Source organism: Uloborus diversus, chromosome 3, assembly GCF_026930045.1.
Source record: "Uloborus diversus isolate 005 chromosome 3, Udiv.v.3.1, whole genome shotgun sequence".
NCBI classification, from domain to species: Eukaryota; Metazoa; Arthropoda; class Arachnida; order Araneae; family Uloboridae; genus Uloborus; species Uloborus diversus.
This window is the reverse complement of record NC_072733.1, coordinates 160,794,767-160,812,418: the sequence shown is the minus strand read 5'-3', so window position 1 is coordinate 160,812,418 and position 17,652 is coordinate 160,794,767. Positions and strand designations below refer to the sequence as shown.

Sequence of the window (17,652 nt, the reverse complement as noted above, 5' to 3'; positions counted from 1 at the left end):
ATTTCATGTGTTAACCAAAATGTAAAGTGAACATGAAATTTGATATTTGAATTTTTTTTAGTGGGATTTTGGAAAACATTGCAAGGATTGCAGAATCCCATGTCCCAGCGAAAACCCCGATATGGAAAATTCATTTTCATAAAATGCATTTTGGAATTTAAACGCCCATGGGAAATCCACTGAATTCTAAATTGTAAAGACATCGATTAGTGTTCTAAAAAGCAAAATTTGCATCTCTACGATACCATATGATGATATAAATGCTTTTTGTGCTAACACTACACTTTCAGAGTTTGAGAAGGGAAAAGTAGTAGTTGCTTTCTAAATTTTATGGCTTACTGTACGTCAAATTGCAACAAATTTCGTGAACGGCCATCTGTGAAAATCCCAGCAAATCAATCCTCCCAGGATTTTCAATTCTTGAAAATCCTGGCAAATCAACATAACAAAAACAGATAGCTAGGCCACCTTCTATTTCTGTGCTTGTAAAAAGTATCATAAATAAGGCGAGCTTGCTCCACCAAACAACTATTAACGGTAACTTAACTGGTAGAATGCAGTCTCGAACTTTTCGGCGTGTTTTAATAAAAGAAAAAAGGTTCGTTTTGGAATACTGTCACAACAACCTCTTGCAAAAGTTCAGAAGAGGCTAACACACTTCTGGGCACTGGTGGAGTTTGTTGAAAATGCAGTACTATGGGTAAAATATGTCTTTCCCAATCGGGTAAAATAACTGATGCACCAGATTGTTTTCGCGACTTCTGTTATGATCTCCGTTAAGAAAAAGAAATTTCTTAAATACCTTATTTGGAGATAGCTCAATAAGGGTTTGGAGAAGTTTCTCAATGGATGGACCTATCTCTCTAATAACTTTGGTGCAATACAGAATGAATTATGAGGTTATGTTGATGGTAATAGATAATTAATTTGATCAGAAGATCAGTTGAAAAGATGAATACTTGAATTCACGACATTCGAATGGATCAATGGATGAGCGACTAATAGTACCATCCAGGTCAGTTTTGCCTCTTGTGTCGTACTCAAGTAAACGACAACCATTTTGTAAATGCCGACAAAATTATGCAATAGTCATGGACCTAAATCTAATGAGCTAAGTCCGCGAGCATGCGCAGTCACTGTGGCAAATTTGTGATATCCGCGATTTAACGTCTAGTTGCAACTGTTGGATTTGTTTTATTAATCTTGATTGGGGGGGGGGATTTCATTTCATAAGACAACTATTGAATAACTGTTAGATCTGTTCTAGCCTTGCAATTGCAGTCAGAGATTAGCAAACCCTATGAGGTGAGAGTCAGTACATAAGAATGTAGGAGAAATTATTGATTTTAAAACTTTAATTACTCCAGCCCATGATATCCCTTTGGGTTGAATTTTTGCATATGTAAACAATGGCCCCCGAAGAATATGTATACAAAAAATCATTACCATAGCCCCCCAGGGGGCTGTGACAGAACACCGGGAAGGTACAATTTGGGGAGTAAAAACCAGGGGGGAGGGGATCAAAAGGCACATCAGTAGGGGCACAAGGAATGTGTGTGCGAAATTTCAGCTTGATTTATCTTTTTGTCTGGACTGTAGCCCTGTTAAAGAAAGTGAAAACTTTTTTGAGCAGCGATTTTCTAACTTGAATTCTTCCTCCCCCTGATGGTCCTGGAGATTGTATTTCGGTTTATGTCGTCAGGTGCCACTAGAGATTGAGTATGCCAAAAATCAACTCCGTGGGTCTTCATGGGGCTGAGATACAGAGGAGTGAAAAAAACCCAGAAAACCCGAACTTGTTCTGTCGCGTAAACTGTTCTTGGTCGCTTTTATTTTCTTTCGTCTTTGGCGGTGGATTTGCTTTTGTTGGCTGCTGACGTTTGGTTTCCTTGGCGGCGGGACGCTCCCGCATCCCGTGATACACATATATTTATTTATTAAGGTGTACCAGAAAAAATGAAAGTCGGTTTTTCAAATCGCACACCCTCTTATATTTTTTCTTTTAGGTCAAAACAATTGTGAAAAAAGTTTCATGTAATTTAAACAACGGCAACCCATGCCGAGGTGCACCTGAAAGTGCCCTGTGTACTAGGCCGAATTTAAAAAAAAAAAAAAATGGAAGTTCGGAATTTCATGTTGATAAAACGTTGCTTCCATAGCCCCACATGTGCCACAAAAATATTTATCCAAATTTTAAAATAGTTAGGTGTCCAGCAGGAGGCCTAAAATTTAATTTTCTTCAAAATATATATTATATTATGATTTCTTGCGCAGCTAAAATAGGTGTTCTTCGTTCTCCTACAACTGTGAAAATACCGCGGCAAACTAAGGACCTTGTCGCGGCACAACGGTTAAGAAGCACTAGTCTAGAAAACCTTTTTTTTTTTTTTTTTTTTTTTTTGTCCGTTTTTTTTTTTTTTTTTTTTTTTTTTTTTTTTTTTTTTTTTTAACTTTGTATTTGTGTTTTTACTTTTGAGCCAAATTTAATAAATTTGTAAATGTTTATTACTTAGCAGTATATATTTAAATTTTACTGTAATTATGAACTCAATCTCTTACCCAATTGCAATCCTCTTTCTGAAATATAGCATTAATTTATGATCATTATAAAGTCAAAAATAACCGAAGTTGCATGTGAATTGTCATAATGTTATATCACAGTGATTCCACGTCAACTGACCTATTTTTTTTTTTTTAATTGTTCCTGCTCGATCATCCCCGAATGGGATGAAATTTTATTGAGGTGTAGAAATGTCTTTGAAACTAACCTGTGCAAATTTTCAGCTTCCAAGATCCGAATCATGAAGATTTAGGATCTATAAAATGGCGGATCAGCTTTGTGAGAAGAAATGCCATGTTGTGGTAAAGGTTACAGAAAATTTTATTACACTGGAAGCATGAAATTTTGTCAGCTTAAAGTAAATTTGGCTGTTGATTCGTTCTAGTATTTATGTGAGTTTGAGCTCATAAGATTTTGAGTAGCACGCATATAAACTCGTGAAAAAAAAACAGTTTTATGCTAAAATCATCATTTTTGAGATCGTTTAATTAAGTAACATGATTAAATCTCATAGTTTTCTGACATGAATCTAAAACTACACCACGTAGAGCATAATTACAGCTCTTGCTCAAAGTTATTGACTCAGGCGTTATTAGAATAATTGACCTGAAACTTTGATTTTTGTTGTTTCAAACTATCAGCTTTGAGACCGCGTAATTAAAAAAGTTGATTAGTTGCCATGGGTTTCTAACCTGAACCTTAAACTAAACCACTCGGACTATAACTACAGCTGTGTCCCAAATTGTTGAACCGTCGCGATCAAAGTTATTGACCTTTATAAACTTGGCCATTTTTAAAAATTCATCGACTTTGAGACCGTTTAACTACTAAAGCCAAGATAAACGAAAGCTATTTTATATTTTTCTTAATACTATACTGTGGTGAGTAGTTAATCATATACTTATTTGTGAGTGTTACTCACGGCTTTACCAGATATCCGGGCTCAAACAAGGCAAAAAAAGTTAAACAAATTGCATTTTCAATCGACCTTTGCCCTCAAAGCCATCAGTTAGTCACCGAAATATTTATACTAGAATGTACCTAGTATCAAGTAGCATCCTTATTTAAAAGAATCGGCTTGGTTCACTCATTGCTTTTGAAGCAAAGCAATCATATATTTAGCTCTTTTTTCTCACGACAATAAACTTTGACCTCCGCTCGAATGCCAACAACTCAAATTAGAGCGGAAAGAAGCTTCATTTTTTTCTTATCTGTACTAGTAAAATATCCTGAAAGTTTCAGGAAAATTGAAGGTGTCAACTAGCAGGTCCTCATTCACTTTTTCCAGCTTTTAAAAAGATGACTCTTAAGTACTAAGAACAAAAGTCACTCTATAAGAAAGAAAAAAAATCTGAGCGTTTCTGTAGCAATAAAGTTCGTCTGAGCAACAACAATAAAACAAAATTTAAAATAAAATAAATAGAATCATTCTATTTTATTTGATTTCATATTTTGTTCCGACTACATTTTTTATTTATCGTTTGCCAAATTTAGCTTATGTTTATTCCTTATGTTATTTTCTTACAATGCATTGGAAACAAAATAATATTTACCTTTTTGCTTTTAGAAAACACTGATGAGAAAAATGAAGTATGTATTTAAAAGTTAATGTTATATGGGGAAATCAAACTTTTGAGCCCAAGACAGACAATTTTTCGTAAAAGTTTCATAAAAACAAAGTAAAAACTTATTACAGTTGTTATCATAAATTTTTAACAGTATATTGAACAAAAATTAAATTCTATCTTTTAAAATTCGTGTTACATCAAAACCGTATAATTATGAATTAAAGTTTTGTACCGTGTAATATCGAAACCGTGTTATAAAAATCGCAAATTTGGTACCGTGTAATACCGAAACAGTGTTGTAAAAGTACCGTGTTATACGAGGGACGCCTGTATACGCTTCTGTGGAACGAGATAAACGTTTTACAGATTTAAGTGCTATGTACATTTATATGCAATACTTAAAAACTAAATAAAATTAAAGTCACAATTCCATTTCACGTAGTACCATTTTAGCTGCGCAATTTAAGCTACCTCAAATAGCCACTACATTGGTGACCCGCCCTTTCTTGTGATTAAATCCTGGTTCCTGTATTTAATCCAGTTCTCAATTTGCACTTTCGTCACAAAATTTGAAAACACTTGGTGGTCAAGATTTCATCGCTGAATGATTTTAGTTAACTCAAAGCGTTTGCATATTTATTGTGTTTGAATTCGCAGATGTGTGAAAACGTCAAGCTTAAATTCTTCAATTGGGTAAGTGAAGCATTTGTTTGTTTCTCATTGCCGCTCTTATTTGCTATTTGTGTGAAGACTTCTTTTCGGTTTGGATTGATCAGTTATATTGTTTAGAAATTCTATTCAATTGTTCTGCCGAGTGTTTATAAAAATATATAATTAAACTGTGTTATGATATAGTTTATTTCAAATTATGTCTAAGGAAAATTTGAACGAAAATGTTTACGTTTCAAGTGATTCAAAATTGGGTCAACTTTCCAGAGTTGGGTTTAAAGCACCTCCTTTTTGGGAAACTGGACCCTGAGTTATGGTTTATGTACTCAAATTGAATCCTAGTTTGCACTAAGTGGCATTGTTATTGGATTGACAAAATTTCACCACGTCGTAGCTGCATTAGATACAAAGGTTCTATCTTGCGTTAAAGAATTGATTTTCAATCCCCCGACTGAAAATGCATATCCTAAATTAAAAGAAAAAATTCTTTCTTTTTTTGCTCAGTCGAAATTAATTGACCTTCAAAAGTTATTGCGCGATCTTCGTTAAGTGATATTCGGCCTTCTCATTTACTAAATGAAATGCAGAATTTGGCAGGTAAAAAAATTGACGAAAACTTGCTGCGTAATTTATGGTTTCAACGTTTGCCTACCAATATGCAGCAAATTTTATCAGCCTCTACGAATAATTTAGCTGGTTTAGCTTTAATTGCAGATAAAATTAATAAAGTTCCAAACTGTTCATTTGCAATTTCTAGTGTTGAAAGTAATTCTACAATTGAAACACGCAAAAATGAAATTGTCGAGTTAAAAAATTCTGTTAAACGTTTATCACGTCCGGCTCACCAATGAATTGGCTATTTGAGGTAGCTTAAATTGCGAAACTGAAATGGTACTACGTGAAATGGAATTTCTCAAAATGGAATTTTCTTCTTGAAATGGAGTTTTATTTAAATGACTTTAATTTTATTACAATTTTATTTTATTTACAAAATAGTAAGCAAAGAAACTTAAAATGGTAGCAAGCAACTCGCTTGCATGTCGCAATGAGCATTTTATACTTTCAATCACGTGATACGAATTTACATTTTGGTGTTGCCACAGGTGTTATGGGGTGTCCTGGACCCAGGCCCGCCAGACTTCTTTCACAATCTCTTTGAGGGGTTTTTTTTTTTACATATTAGAGATATTGAAACCATGGAAAAAGCATGCATAAGTAAAGGTATAAAAGAAGTTTAGCTGTCATCAATTAAACAAGAAATGGATGACTAATTTCATATCTGTAGTAAATGAAATTAATACCTTCGACATCCAATATTACTTGCCAGGAAAATAATGAATAATTTAAGCTATCTTTTTAAACCATCTAAATAAAAATCTTTTAGGTAAACTAATAAATGGATAATATCCTACTTCACAGTACAATGAATGAATTTACTATTTATGAGTCCAATACATTTTCCAAGTGCTTATTGAAAGGGAATTTTATTTTCACCATTATTTCCGAATTTCCAAATCGATATTTAAATGCAAGGCCATTCATAAAATGTCCTTTTCGTTAAATACTCACAATCAAATTTACTGTTAATAAAACATCTGAAAAGTCTTCTATGTCATTTGTAATAGTTCAGAAAAAAAGAAGCAAGTACACGTGCCAAAAGGAGAAATTTTATTTCATTCTTTGTATGATTATTTTCACTTGAATTTGTTGCCAGTCAGTTCATACTCTTAATTAGGGGAAATAAATGGTCGAACGTCTTATGGTTTGTATCCTCCGTATTGAACCCTGATTTCTGTGAATGACATATTTGGTGTCTTGAATTGTGTTGCAGTTCTTGCCTTGATATGACGGTCGAAGGGGTAACCCATAGCTCGCTTATCTGGATATTTCTGATCCTTAGCACCACAGTAGCTGACGGCATCAGAACAAACAACGGTTGCACCACCATCAACCTGGGAAAAGAAAAACGATTTTGTATTAGAATGGAAACATTCAATGGAAATCCGATGAGATTAACGCCCCAAATTTCTGAGGCAAAGACTATTTTTATGCATTTGCGATAATTAATGTTAAAAGTACCTTATTTGCAGTAACTTAATGTTCTTACTAAACTTGAAATTAAAATCTAGGTTTGATAGTAATTAGGGGCAAAAAATTCATTCTGCAGTATTAAAACGCCCTTACGCAAAGTTTTAGATAAAAATTACATAATTCCGTCCAATTCTGTATCGAACGTTAAAAATAAAAGACGATAAAATTTGCAATTTATTTCTCTTTTGAAGTTTTTTTAATACGAAATGATACATTATTAAAAATTTTAGAGAGTAATTTAGCAAATTTCTCGTGGAATTTTCGCTCTTCAACAACCTTTCATATTGCTAGAATGATTGAATTAATATAATCAATGCAGATGAATCACCATATTTCTCCAAAATTAAGTTAAAACGTAAATTCTCCAAAGAATATACGTTTAAAAAAGCAAATCAAATATTTAAAAAAAGAATAGTAGCTTCGAACTTACTTAACATTTTCTATGAAACAAACTGTGAAAAAGCGTCGTGAGCAAAATATCCAAAACCAAAGAGAAATGAAACTTATTTTTTTTTGTTATTTTGTTTCATCAAATACTTCATTTGTTTCAACAAATACAATTATTTTTATTAACATTAGTGTTCAGAAAGAACAGTAAACGAAATATTTTGAACTAAAAAACTTTTTTTTTTGAGGAAAATATGTGTTGTGAGAAAATCTCACTTGCGGGTTCTCAGGTCACTCATTTTAACGCTAGTTATCGAGGGTTAACAAAATGAGTTACTTCTTTCAAATAAAATCAAAAGTATAGACCTGTTCTTTAACTAGAACAAATTGTTAACTGTTGTGTGTGTGTTTTTTTACTTTCCTTTACAGACGTAACTACGAATTTAAAAGTTTTCCCACCAGTATAAACAGAATAGCAATGGAAAGTTGGGAAAGAGAGCTTGTTAGTAACTATTCAGTTTATGTTGTTCTTTATTTTCGAAATATTTTTTTTTTCTTTTTAGAAATCAGAAATTATTTCACGCTTATTGATATATTTTGTAGTCTGTTTTTATAATTAGATATTGGGTAATTGTAAAATATTGTATTTTGCTGCCATCTGCATAATTCTTTTTTTTTTTTTTTGCATTTCTGTCATATATTGTACATTAGCTTTATGTTATAAACTTGCTTATTAGATTTCGGTGAAAAAAAAAAGCTCGAAAAAAATGTTAAACTCCAACATTTCCCTTTTGTTAGCATTGAACTCAAAACGCTTTTTTTCCCTAATATCCCGAAAATTCATTTCTGCAGATACTACTGTTTGCCTACGGCAATATGTATCAACATAACTGCTCTATCATTATACTTTTTAGAGTCTTGATAAAAAATACAGCTATATATTTTTTCATTGTATTAAATTGCTCGAATGAAAAATTTAATTTTGTGATATTTTTATAAAATTTTCAATGTTTGATGACTTTCAGTTCAATTGAACACCATTTTTACGGCATTACTTTTAAATTGAAAAATTGCTGTTATGGGTAGTAAAATGGTACGAACCTTATCTTGCTCATAATCAGTAAGCATAACGAACAAGTGGAAGACCATGCCACGAGGGGTACCCTTGGGGACAAGCATGTGTTCTGGCCATCCGCAGCTGCAATATTCAGTGGCTTTTCCGGCGAGAACATCTCCTTTTTCCAACTCATCGAAAGTTGGAATTGCGGACAATGTCACAGATGAATCCAAAGATCGTCTTTGGATAGTGTTTTTACCTGGTTCCACTGAAAGTTTTGAAACAGAATGAGATACATTTTTTTAAAGAATAATTATACGACGATATTTCATACATTAACGAATATGAAACGATGTCTCATTGAAGATAGCCGTTATAAATAAAATATTGGAACTTAAAGATTGATGCTAACATAGTCATTTTAACACGTTAAACTATTAAATGAACGAATTACCAAAGTTTAAATGCACGAAAATTGCAGAAAATTTGCAGTAATTTGCAATTTTTGTGCATTAAACCGTTGGTAATTCATTCATTTAATTTTCAAACACAAATTTATTTATTCGTTATTATTGTTACGTTGAACTATGTTTTTATCCTAAGAATAAGCCGAATATATTAGAATCACTGTAATTAGGAATAGCCAGGAAAAAAAAGAAATATATAGTTGCGATTATTTTGTGCTTGTTTTTCAAAATATTGCCTCACTTAACACAATAATTTTTCTTTATTAGCACGGCGATAGACACTTTTAAACAAAAATAAGATCAATTTCCCTCTCCCCCTAATGTCATAGAATACTTTGAAACTGTATTCGTAGTTAGTGCCTCAATAAAGTACGAATGCGTCAATCCTTTAATGTTTTTCACCATTATTTCTAGAGATAAAAACTTCTAAGCCTCTGGATAAAGATAATAGAAATAATAATAATAAAATATTAATAGTGCTAATGATTTTGTATAAATTTAGTTTAAACGAAATTTAAATAATTTACTTACAAGTTGTCACGAACTTGTCTAGCTCAATATAGAGCCTCCTCTGGTCTTCTAAGACCAATCTGTTTCCAAGTTCATCATATTTAGGGGCAAGGAAAATACGAACAGTAGTTTTCTTTGCAGCACCAGTAGAATTAAGAGCATTGATGGAATAGCTGAATGGTTCATGATCCAGATGTTGATATTTAACCTGAAACAAATTAAATGCGATTTAATCAATAGTGGAAATAAATAATTGAAACTATCTCTTGAAGTACCATAAATTTACACTTTCAATAAGATTTACTGGGATACTATCCCATGTATTACAGCTGCAAATAAAACGATATAGTATTTATTTGGTTGCTCTTAAGATTTGCTTGTTGCCTTAGCGAGGTTTCTGAAAACTACGTAATATTAACACATACCTACATATTTTACGTATTCAATCTTTACTTAAAACACTGATGCGTTATGGCTACATGACTTTTAAAGTTCATGCTCAATATTAGATTGCAATCATCAAAAACATTTTGTTTTTGATGACTGATTTTGTTTACATGTTATTATCTTAGAGCAAGAATTATAAATGGAGGGACATAGTCCAATCATTGTCTAAGCAAAAGCTTGAGCAAGGAACTCAAGTCACGTGACTCAACAACGACGAATGGTTAACATGTTTTGCGTGAAACTATTGAAGGAAACCCAATTTCTTCCAATGCTTTTCTTTAAAATCTATCACGTGGTTTGGGGTTTTTCCTTCACGAATGAAAGTCTTCATTCCCTCCATTTTATCTCTTCTCAAAGGTTACTATAGTTCTTTAGGCAAGCATTTTTATAAGACATCAATAAAGAAAAAAAGGTTTTATCGAAATAATTTACCTGGATTCTGTTCTTAAGGTTAATTCCATGAGACAGTTCTAAAGTGGCGTCTTTGGTGTAGGTATGTACAAGGTTTGGTACTTTGGCGTTGATTGTCACACTTGTGATTCTTACGTCTGGGAAAGTGAGCTGTGAAGAAATATTACATTTTATTACAGCAGTTCCTTTATTGTAATTTCATACGAGTATTATTTCACTGTAAGAAGCAACACATTTTTAGAAATATATTACAAACTAAGCAGTTACTTCTTTTGCAGTGTAGTTAGGCAGGCGGCTCTTGTATTCCTGGAAAATGTTATCCATCCACCTGTGGTATCTGTAGAAGATAGGATCTCTGAGAGCAGTTGAGGTATCATCCATGACTCCTGGATTTTCCTGGAAATTCAAAGCTCATTATAATAACTTTAAGTGATATATTCAATTAAAGTACATACATATAACCAGGACAGATTTTACCCACATTAAGAAAAAAAAAAATCTTGGGATTATCGATGGCCAGATCTCATCACAGATCCTAAACAAATATTTATACAATCCTACGAATACAACTAATTTGGGTACCTAAAATTTTGACAGTGAGACAAAATGATAACAAATTACCTAAAATAATTTTATTAATATCCAGAGATGAATATATTTTATCACTCAACAAATTTACATTTATAAAAACATCAATTTAGGCATTTTGTCCGCAGACTTGAAGTTTTTCAATAATAAATTACTTTGAATTTCGAAAAGAGGTTGCAAATAATCGTAATACAAAGCTTACTGAACATACGAATGAATTAAAATCTTTTAAATTTTCTGATGTTTATGGCATAGCAATTCTTAAGATAAATAAATATATGGCATAAGGAAATACAGAATATCTAACAGTAGAATCATATTTTCTGACTCAGAGTTCTGAAATCATTCGTATTTTCAAACTCACCTTGAACCTGCCATCATGATCGTGAATTTTGGCAACCATGACGTGTCCCCAGTTGTGAAGGGTTCCGTAATATCCCTTGTTCAAAGATTCGTAGCTGGATTCAATGAGGGCTCCCAAAATGTCAAGACCTCTTTCCTGGTCCAAGGGCACTTCATGTCCGTTGCTATCGATAACCTGGCCAGTGTGGATGGCACTGAGAATCCTTTCCCTCCATCGTTCCATGTCTTGCACATCAACTTCACGGATATCTCTGAGGGCCATTCCTGCTGGACGAGAGGCGTAGTTCAAGCCGCTCACTAGAGATTTCAAGTGGGCCGAGTAACCTTCTAGTTTTTCTTCGAAGTTTTGGAAGGGAATCATACGTTGAAGTCCGACAGACAATCGTTCGCAATCATACCTAAAAATCATATTGAACATTTTAAATTTACCAATGACTGGGTTTGACTTTAATGTTTCTGTGAAGGGAAAGTTTGTTAAGGTTTTAAAAAAATGTTCCTTTTAGTTTATATGAAATACACTCACTGCTAAAAGTGAAGCTCGGAAAGAAAAATTTTTGGAAGCCAATCTGAATTTTAGGTAGACTAAGTGATGTGTACCGATGCGGACTCACCTTTGAAAATAAGTATATATAATATGCATAGAAAAGGAAAAACGAAGTGTGCATTGTGACATCAAATATTCAAGGTGATTATCGCTAGTGTTAGGTATTTGTTTTCTGTATTAAATGGCTGTTTTGCCTGTTGGGAGATTAATGAATTTTTATTAATATAGCATTCGCCGCGTTATTAAAACTCATTATTCATTCTGGTGATTAATTTAAGCTGTTCAACGCAATAACCGACAAAAAAAAAATATGCTTTCTTTCTGTTGATTTAAATAAAGAACTCATTGAGTTAATGTAAAAATATATATACATAGTGAGCCATATACTATGAAGATTTCGCGTTGCTCTAATTTCAATTTAAAAAAAGGCGTTTTCCCCATAAATGGCACAATGAAAAAAATACTATATATATAATGTGAGTTTTTTGAATAAAAAGGCTTTTAATGATACTTGCCTGGCACACATTTGCTGGTGCATGTAGTAAAAAAGTTCTCCCTTTCTGTCCTTAACCTTTCCGAAGAAATCTGGTCTGTATGTGGCGGGATAAACAAGATGCCAGTGCCAGTGATGGGCATTAATTCCAACATCTTCACGGAAGTAGGCCAAGTTGTATTCAGGATCTAGGATGTTTCCAGTCTTTTGAATAGCAATCACCTTTTTGGGAAAACAGTTAAGTTAAGATAAAAACTGCGTATCATTTACGGGTTACAATGCATTGATATTTAAAATTTAAATTCTGAAAAACTAAAAAAAAATATGGAAAATCAAAGTTAGTTGGATCAACTGCTTTCATTACTTATAGACAGTAAACTGTTAAACAATTTTATCAATCTTTAATAATTGGATCAAATATTTTCATACATTAAAGAATTTTGTGAATCTTCTCTGATTAAATTCAATAAAAATAGTTTACATTCAAAGGTAAATAGCATCTTGAAGAAGTGAGAGGTGAATTTAGTGGACGAATAGAGGAAAAAGCGAAATTATTTCAGAGTTTTTTGAACTCTGAAACAAGCACTTACACAATCGATTCCGCTAAAGTTTGCATTTACAAAAAAAAAATGGAACGGTTCTTGTAATTGAAAATAGGGATGCAATTTCTAAAGATTAATACTTGTGGAGGTCCTGAGAACTGTCGCTTACCTTTGATTCATTGCTGGATTGTTTGTCAACTTTCAAGGCCCTATTGATGGTTTCAGCAGGAATGAACCTGTCTGGGAAAACTTCCTGGATTGGTGGCAAAATGACCCCATGGCAGTCATCTCTATGCAAGACTACTACGGACAAAGCAAAAGCAAACAAACCTTCATTGACGATGTCACGAGCCTGCTTGGCAAGATTGATGAAATCATCAAAGTCCTTAGCCTCTGTTAGAAGGGAAAAAAACATTAATCAGTGGATCACAGTTAAAATTTTAAAGCCTTTTTTTGTACATATAAATTTTCGGATAACATATGACTGGATGTGTATGTTTCTGTCTTTTATTTTCGGAGCATTGAAGAGAAAAATGACGTTAGGGAGCTAAAAAAAAAAAAAAGAAAACCGAATTCAAAGATCAAATCATTAGACTCTTCCCATTGAAAAGATATTCTAATTCACTCTACCTTGCAGCACTTTTCAGGCTAGCATCAACATCTATTACCACAAAACAAATTGATTTTTCTCTTATTATTTGCACTAGCTAACGAACTTTCATTTTTTCTGACTAAATTTTTCCCTTTCTGTTCCCCATTTCTTTAAAACACGAAAAGTGCTTGCTCATGTTTTTTAATTAGTTAAACACTTTAAAAAGTAATTTAATTTTTTTTCATGAGTTATGTAAGTAAATATTCCCCAATGTATGAATATTGGAGAAATCGCACTTACTTTCAGAATTAAATATTTGTTTACTAATTTAACATGAACGAATTATAATTTTACAACATGTCTGACAAATTAAATGGACCTACCTAAGGGTATTATAGTTTCCACCGCTGTTAAGCACATTGGCAACCCTGCTCAGGGGGGAGAAGGGACACCTGTCGGTCCCAGCCCGAGTCTGAAGGAGTCCCAATATTTTAAAAATTAGACGAGAAATATAGGGGTAAACAATATGGAGGGGGCCCAAGAAAAGTCTTTTGTGACGGGCCCCAAAATTTCTGTGCACACCCCTGACCCTGGAGCCATCTTCAGCAGATCAGTCTGAACGTCCCATACAATCCTTTCACGTAGAATTCGAAGAGTTCGTAAGATTTTTCAGATTCAATTTAAACGAAAGAAGCAGTATAAGGGTGTTAAACAGATTTGATGGCACTTAAATGTAATATTTAAATGAAATTGATAGTATTTGAACATGATTGACCGTACTTAAAAATCATTTACGATATTTAAATATTAATGATACTAAAAAATGACTCCGAAGTGATAGTTAAGATATATTTTCCTCTTAAGATTACAAAACAAATCAGTTAATTTCGGGTGCAGAAATTAGGCTAATATACATGAGAGCTGATGGGAGCTGTTCTGGCACTTCTTTTCAATTTCATGTGAATTTTCACTCGCTAGACGAAATTCGGGCTCTTTATACCTTTGAAAAAAAAGTTCAGAATACTATAGAGCTCTCGTACCTGTTTTGTAAGAAATTAAGCCCCGTGTAGAAAAAGTATGTTAAAAACTTACATAGACGGATTGTAAATCCCATAGTTGTTGAAAAATTTTATAAAATTCCTAAATATAAGTAAGAGTGAGTTAACAGTAAATGCATATGATTTTGCACGTCTGCTTTTTTTACATGAGTATATAATTTACTTAAACATGATTGCAGAGCTTAAAAACTTTAAAATTTATGCCTATTGAGCTATTGTAAATCTATTGAGCAGTAAAAATCGCTCAATAATTTCGATGAACCTTTTCTATATGTTATAATATGTATAACAAAAAATGTAAGAGAAAAATCATGGAACAAATGTAATGAATTCAAGTATTGAATTTTCTTTTTCATAAAATATTCATAATTTTGCATCTTAACAACAAGGTTTTGTGAAAGTTTAAGTTAGGGGGGGGGGGGGTCAACTGACAAAAGTATACGATTAAAAAATGACACGAATCACAATATTTGATAACATTTTTCAGCCAGCATACTACACGTGAATCCAAACTCCCCAGAAACCGCGTACTGGAAACGATTAATTATAACTAATACACAGTAAATCCAGCTTAAAAAACACGGAACTTGGCTAGATAAATGTGGGCCCCTAGCATATAGGAGAAAAGCATTGGGGAGTCAGGTATTATCCACTCTAATGCTTGTTACTTGTTCCCTATATAATTAATCTTATTTTCGAGAGATAAATTTGTTTTCAGTACAACAGAATGTTCATGATGAAACAGAGCACTGATAAATTTAACTTAGTAGTGTCACTTAGTTACAAACTAACCATTTGCGCTACATATTTCTCTTTTAGTATGGTAGGCTGTTTCTAGCGAAATGTATACCGACTAAAATTAACCCTATTATGAAGTTACAAAGAAAAAAAAACATCCATTATTCATTTGAATTTTGATGTCTTGAATTCAAATTTAGTTTTTCGTAATCACGAATTGGGATAAGACCCTATTCGTCGAGTTTCTTGCTTCTACTTGGATTGGGAATAGCCAAGAAGTTTGCACGCGTCAGGTTTGCTGTGAAAAGAACTGTTATTTTTCAAATAAATTCTTAGATTAGTAAATGAGATAAATGGGACGAAAAATAAAGTAATTAAAATTGCAAACAGTTGTAGGACCCAGAAAGACTTTTTTAAGCATAAAACTGAAATCGTGTCATAAAAATTAAATTAAAAAAAAAACATTATGATTTTCACGCATCAATATGGTGTGAGTTCAATTTGAAATGTATTTTAATATTATTGCATAGTAAAACTAATTTTTCATGTCTAATGCAGAATGAAAAACGCATTCGTATTTAATGTAAATGTTTCGTAAGATTGTATGAAACAGACTACTGCGACATCCGATGGTTTTTGTTTATCCGAGTAAAGCTCTTTGTTTAGTTATATCAATTCTTACAGCTAAATGCATATTTTAAGTAAAAACTAGTAAACATAACTTGTTTAAAAATGTTTTCAGATTGACCACCATTGAATAAAAATATTACAAGGCGAAATTTTTTATATTTTCTGTCTAGATTTGTGACCGATAATTTTTAACTCTAAATAACTACGTATTAATTATTTTCTCCTTAAATATAAAAAGAATTGTTTTTGTTCAAGGTTTTTCTTTTGAACTAATATATGATTTGTTTTCAACGAATATTTTAAGTTTTATCATTTCACATTTATTTCCTCTTAATAACCGTACTTTTTCTACTATAATAAATCAATGAATTGGTAATGAGTCATTTTTTATAGGTGTTACAATTTGATAATTACGTATCTATTATTATAATACTTTTAATCTAATTAAGCTATCTAAATCATTTCTTTTGTTCTTCGTCACGCTTTCAAAACTATGAGCCCTGCTCTTTCAAGTACATGAACTAAAGGGATTAGGGATTTCTTTGTTACTTTTAAACAAAATCAAACTTTCATGAAATAATTTAAATCTCTTCTATTTTACTTTACTAAATTCCTTTTCATTTGTACTACATTTTGCTTGTTAGAAACTGCAAGTAAAACATTTCTGATGATAAAGACTTTTTTATAATAATTTATCATTGTTTGAAGCATGAAAAGTTTTACAGTAGCAGAAAGTTTTTAATTGGATATTTTCTCAGTTTAGTTAAATCAGAAGATGCAAACATATATGTTAAAGAATAGTCACTGAAATATATAGGAAATTTTTAATCAGTTACTCCTTTACAAATGTGCAACTGTCTGGCAAATTAATAAAAGGATTGACTCTGGAAATCTAATAAAAGGATTGACAGCTTAGCATTTTAGTTTAAAGGGATACTTTAGTTGAAAACATGATGAATTAGAGTGCTTGAGCTAAAATCCATTGGAGGTAGGCAGTTGATAACTGCTAGTTATTTCAGGATATTTTTCTGTTTCTTTGTTATTTAAATTGCCTAAAACATTATTAAAAAGCTAAAAGTCACTTGCACTTTAAAAAGTTTTAAAATTATGATTAATTTCAGTTTAACCAAATTTTTTAAATATTATAAATTGCAAGAAGTTTATATTGCTGAAAAGTTAATGATCAAACTCTTTTGGTTTTTGATGTAAAACCTTATAAATAACCAAAAGTTTATAAAACTTGAAAGTTTACGATTACACTTTTTTGATAATTCGTGCCAACTTGACTTACCGTACAAAGTTTCGTAGAGTGCTTGAGCCTCAGCTAAATGATCTTCGTGAAAGCAAGAAAATAGTCTTCCCCTTGGCAACACTCCGACTTTCAAAAGTCTCGCATCCCTCTCAGCTTCAGGCAGAGGCTCGGGAGACAAAGCCGTTAATTTCTTGAAAAGTGGAAGGATTTTCGCTTGCTTGTCCTTCACAGTCATGATGCTGGACTTGACCAACGAACCGGGAAGAATCCTCAGAGTGTCCGTACAACTGGAGGCCTTCTTTTGCTTTATATACCCCGAGCGCCATTCCAGGTTTCGAAGAAATGTTTGGAGGCTTCGCCACCATGACTTCTTCCCAGAAGTCGAGTTGACCAGCTGAAAATAAAAGATTCGGAGACCAATAGCTCATGAAGCTGCTCTGAGTTATTTTTAGGAATGTCCACACCTAGTTCCGCCACCGTAGAAATGCGGCGATACGCGATCCAGTTCAATTAGTCGTCTTATCGTTACGGAGGGAGAAACTTAGCCAACAATTATTTTGCTTATGAGGTTTTGAGATTTCATTGATTCCAATGGGGGAAAATACTTTGTGTATGTGAGCAACACCGTTAAAATAAACTGAAGTATGGCTTTTATTTTCATTTTAAAAAAGAAAGAAAGCGAAAT

General features: G+C 32.6%; 1 protein-coding gene across 1 annotated transcript; it reads right to left on the bottom strand.

The window, feature by feature from the left end:
* Window positions 1-6,442: 6,442 nt before the first annotated feature.
* On the bottom strand, window positions 6,443-17,244 carry LOC129219232 (hemocyanin D chain-like). Its single transcript, XM_054853554.1, has 9 exons — window positions 17,007-17,244; window positions 12,867-13,090; window positions 12,178-12,377; window positions 11,120-11,516; window positions 10,435-10,563; window positions 10,189-10,317; window positions 9,331-9,517; window positions 8,377-8,600; window positions 6,443-6,749 (listed from the first exon to the last, which is right to left on the bottom strand). Exons 1-9 carry the CDS (start codon window positions 17,200-17,202, stop codon window positions 6,555-6,557), a joined length of 1,881 nt encoding a protein of 626 aa, XP_054709529.1. The 5' UTR covers window positions 17,203-17,244; the 3' UTR covers window positions 6,443-6,554.
* Window positions 17,245-17,652: the final 408 nt, after the last annotated feature.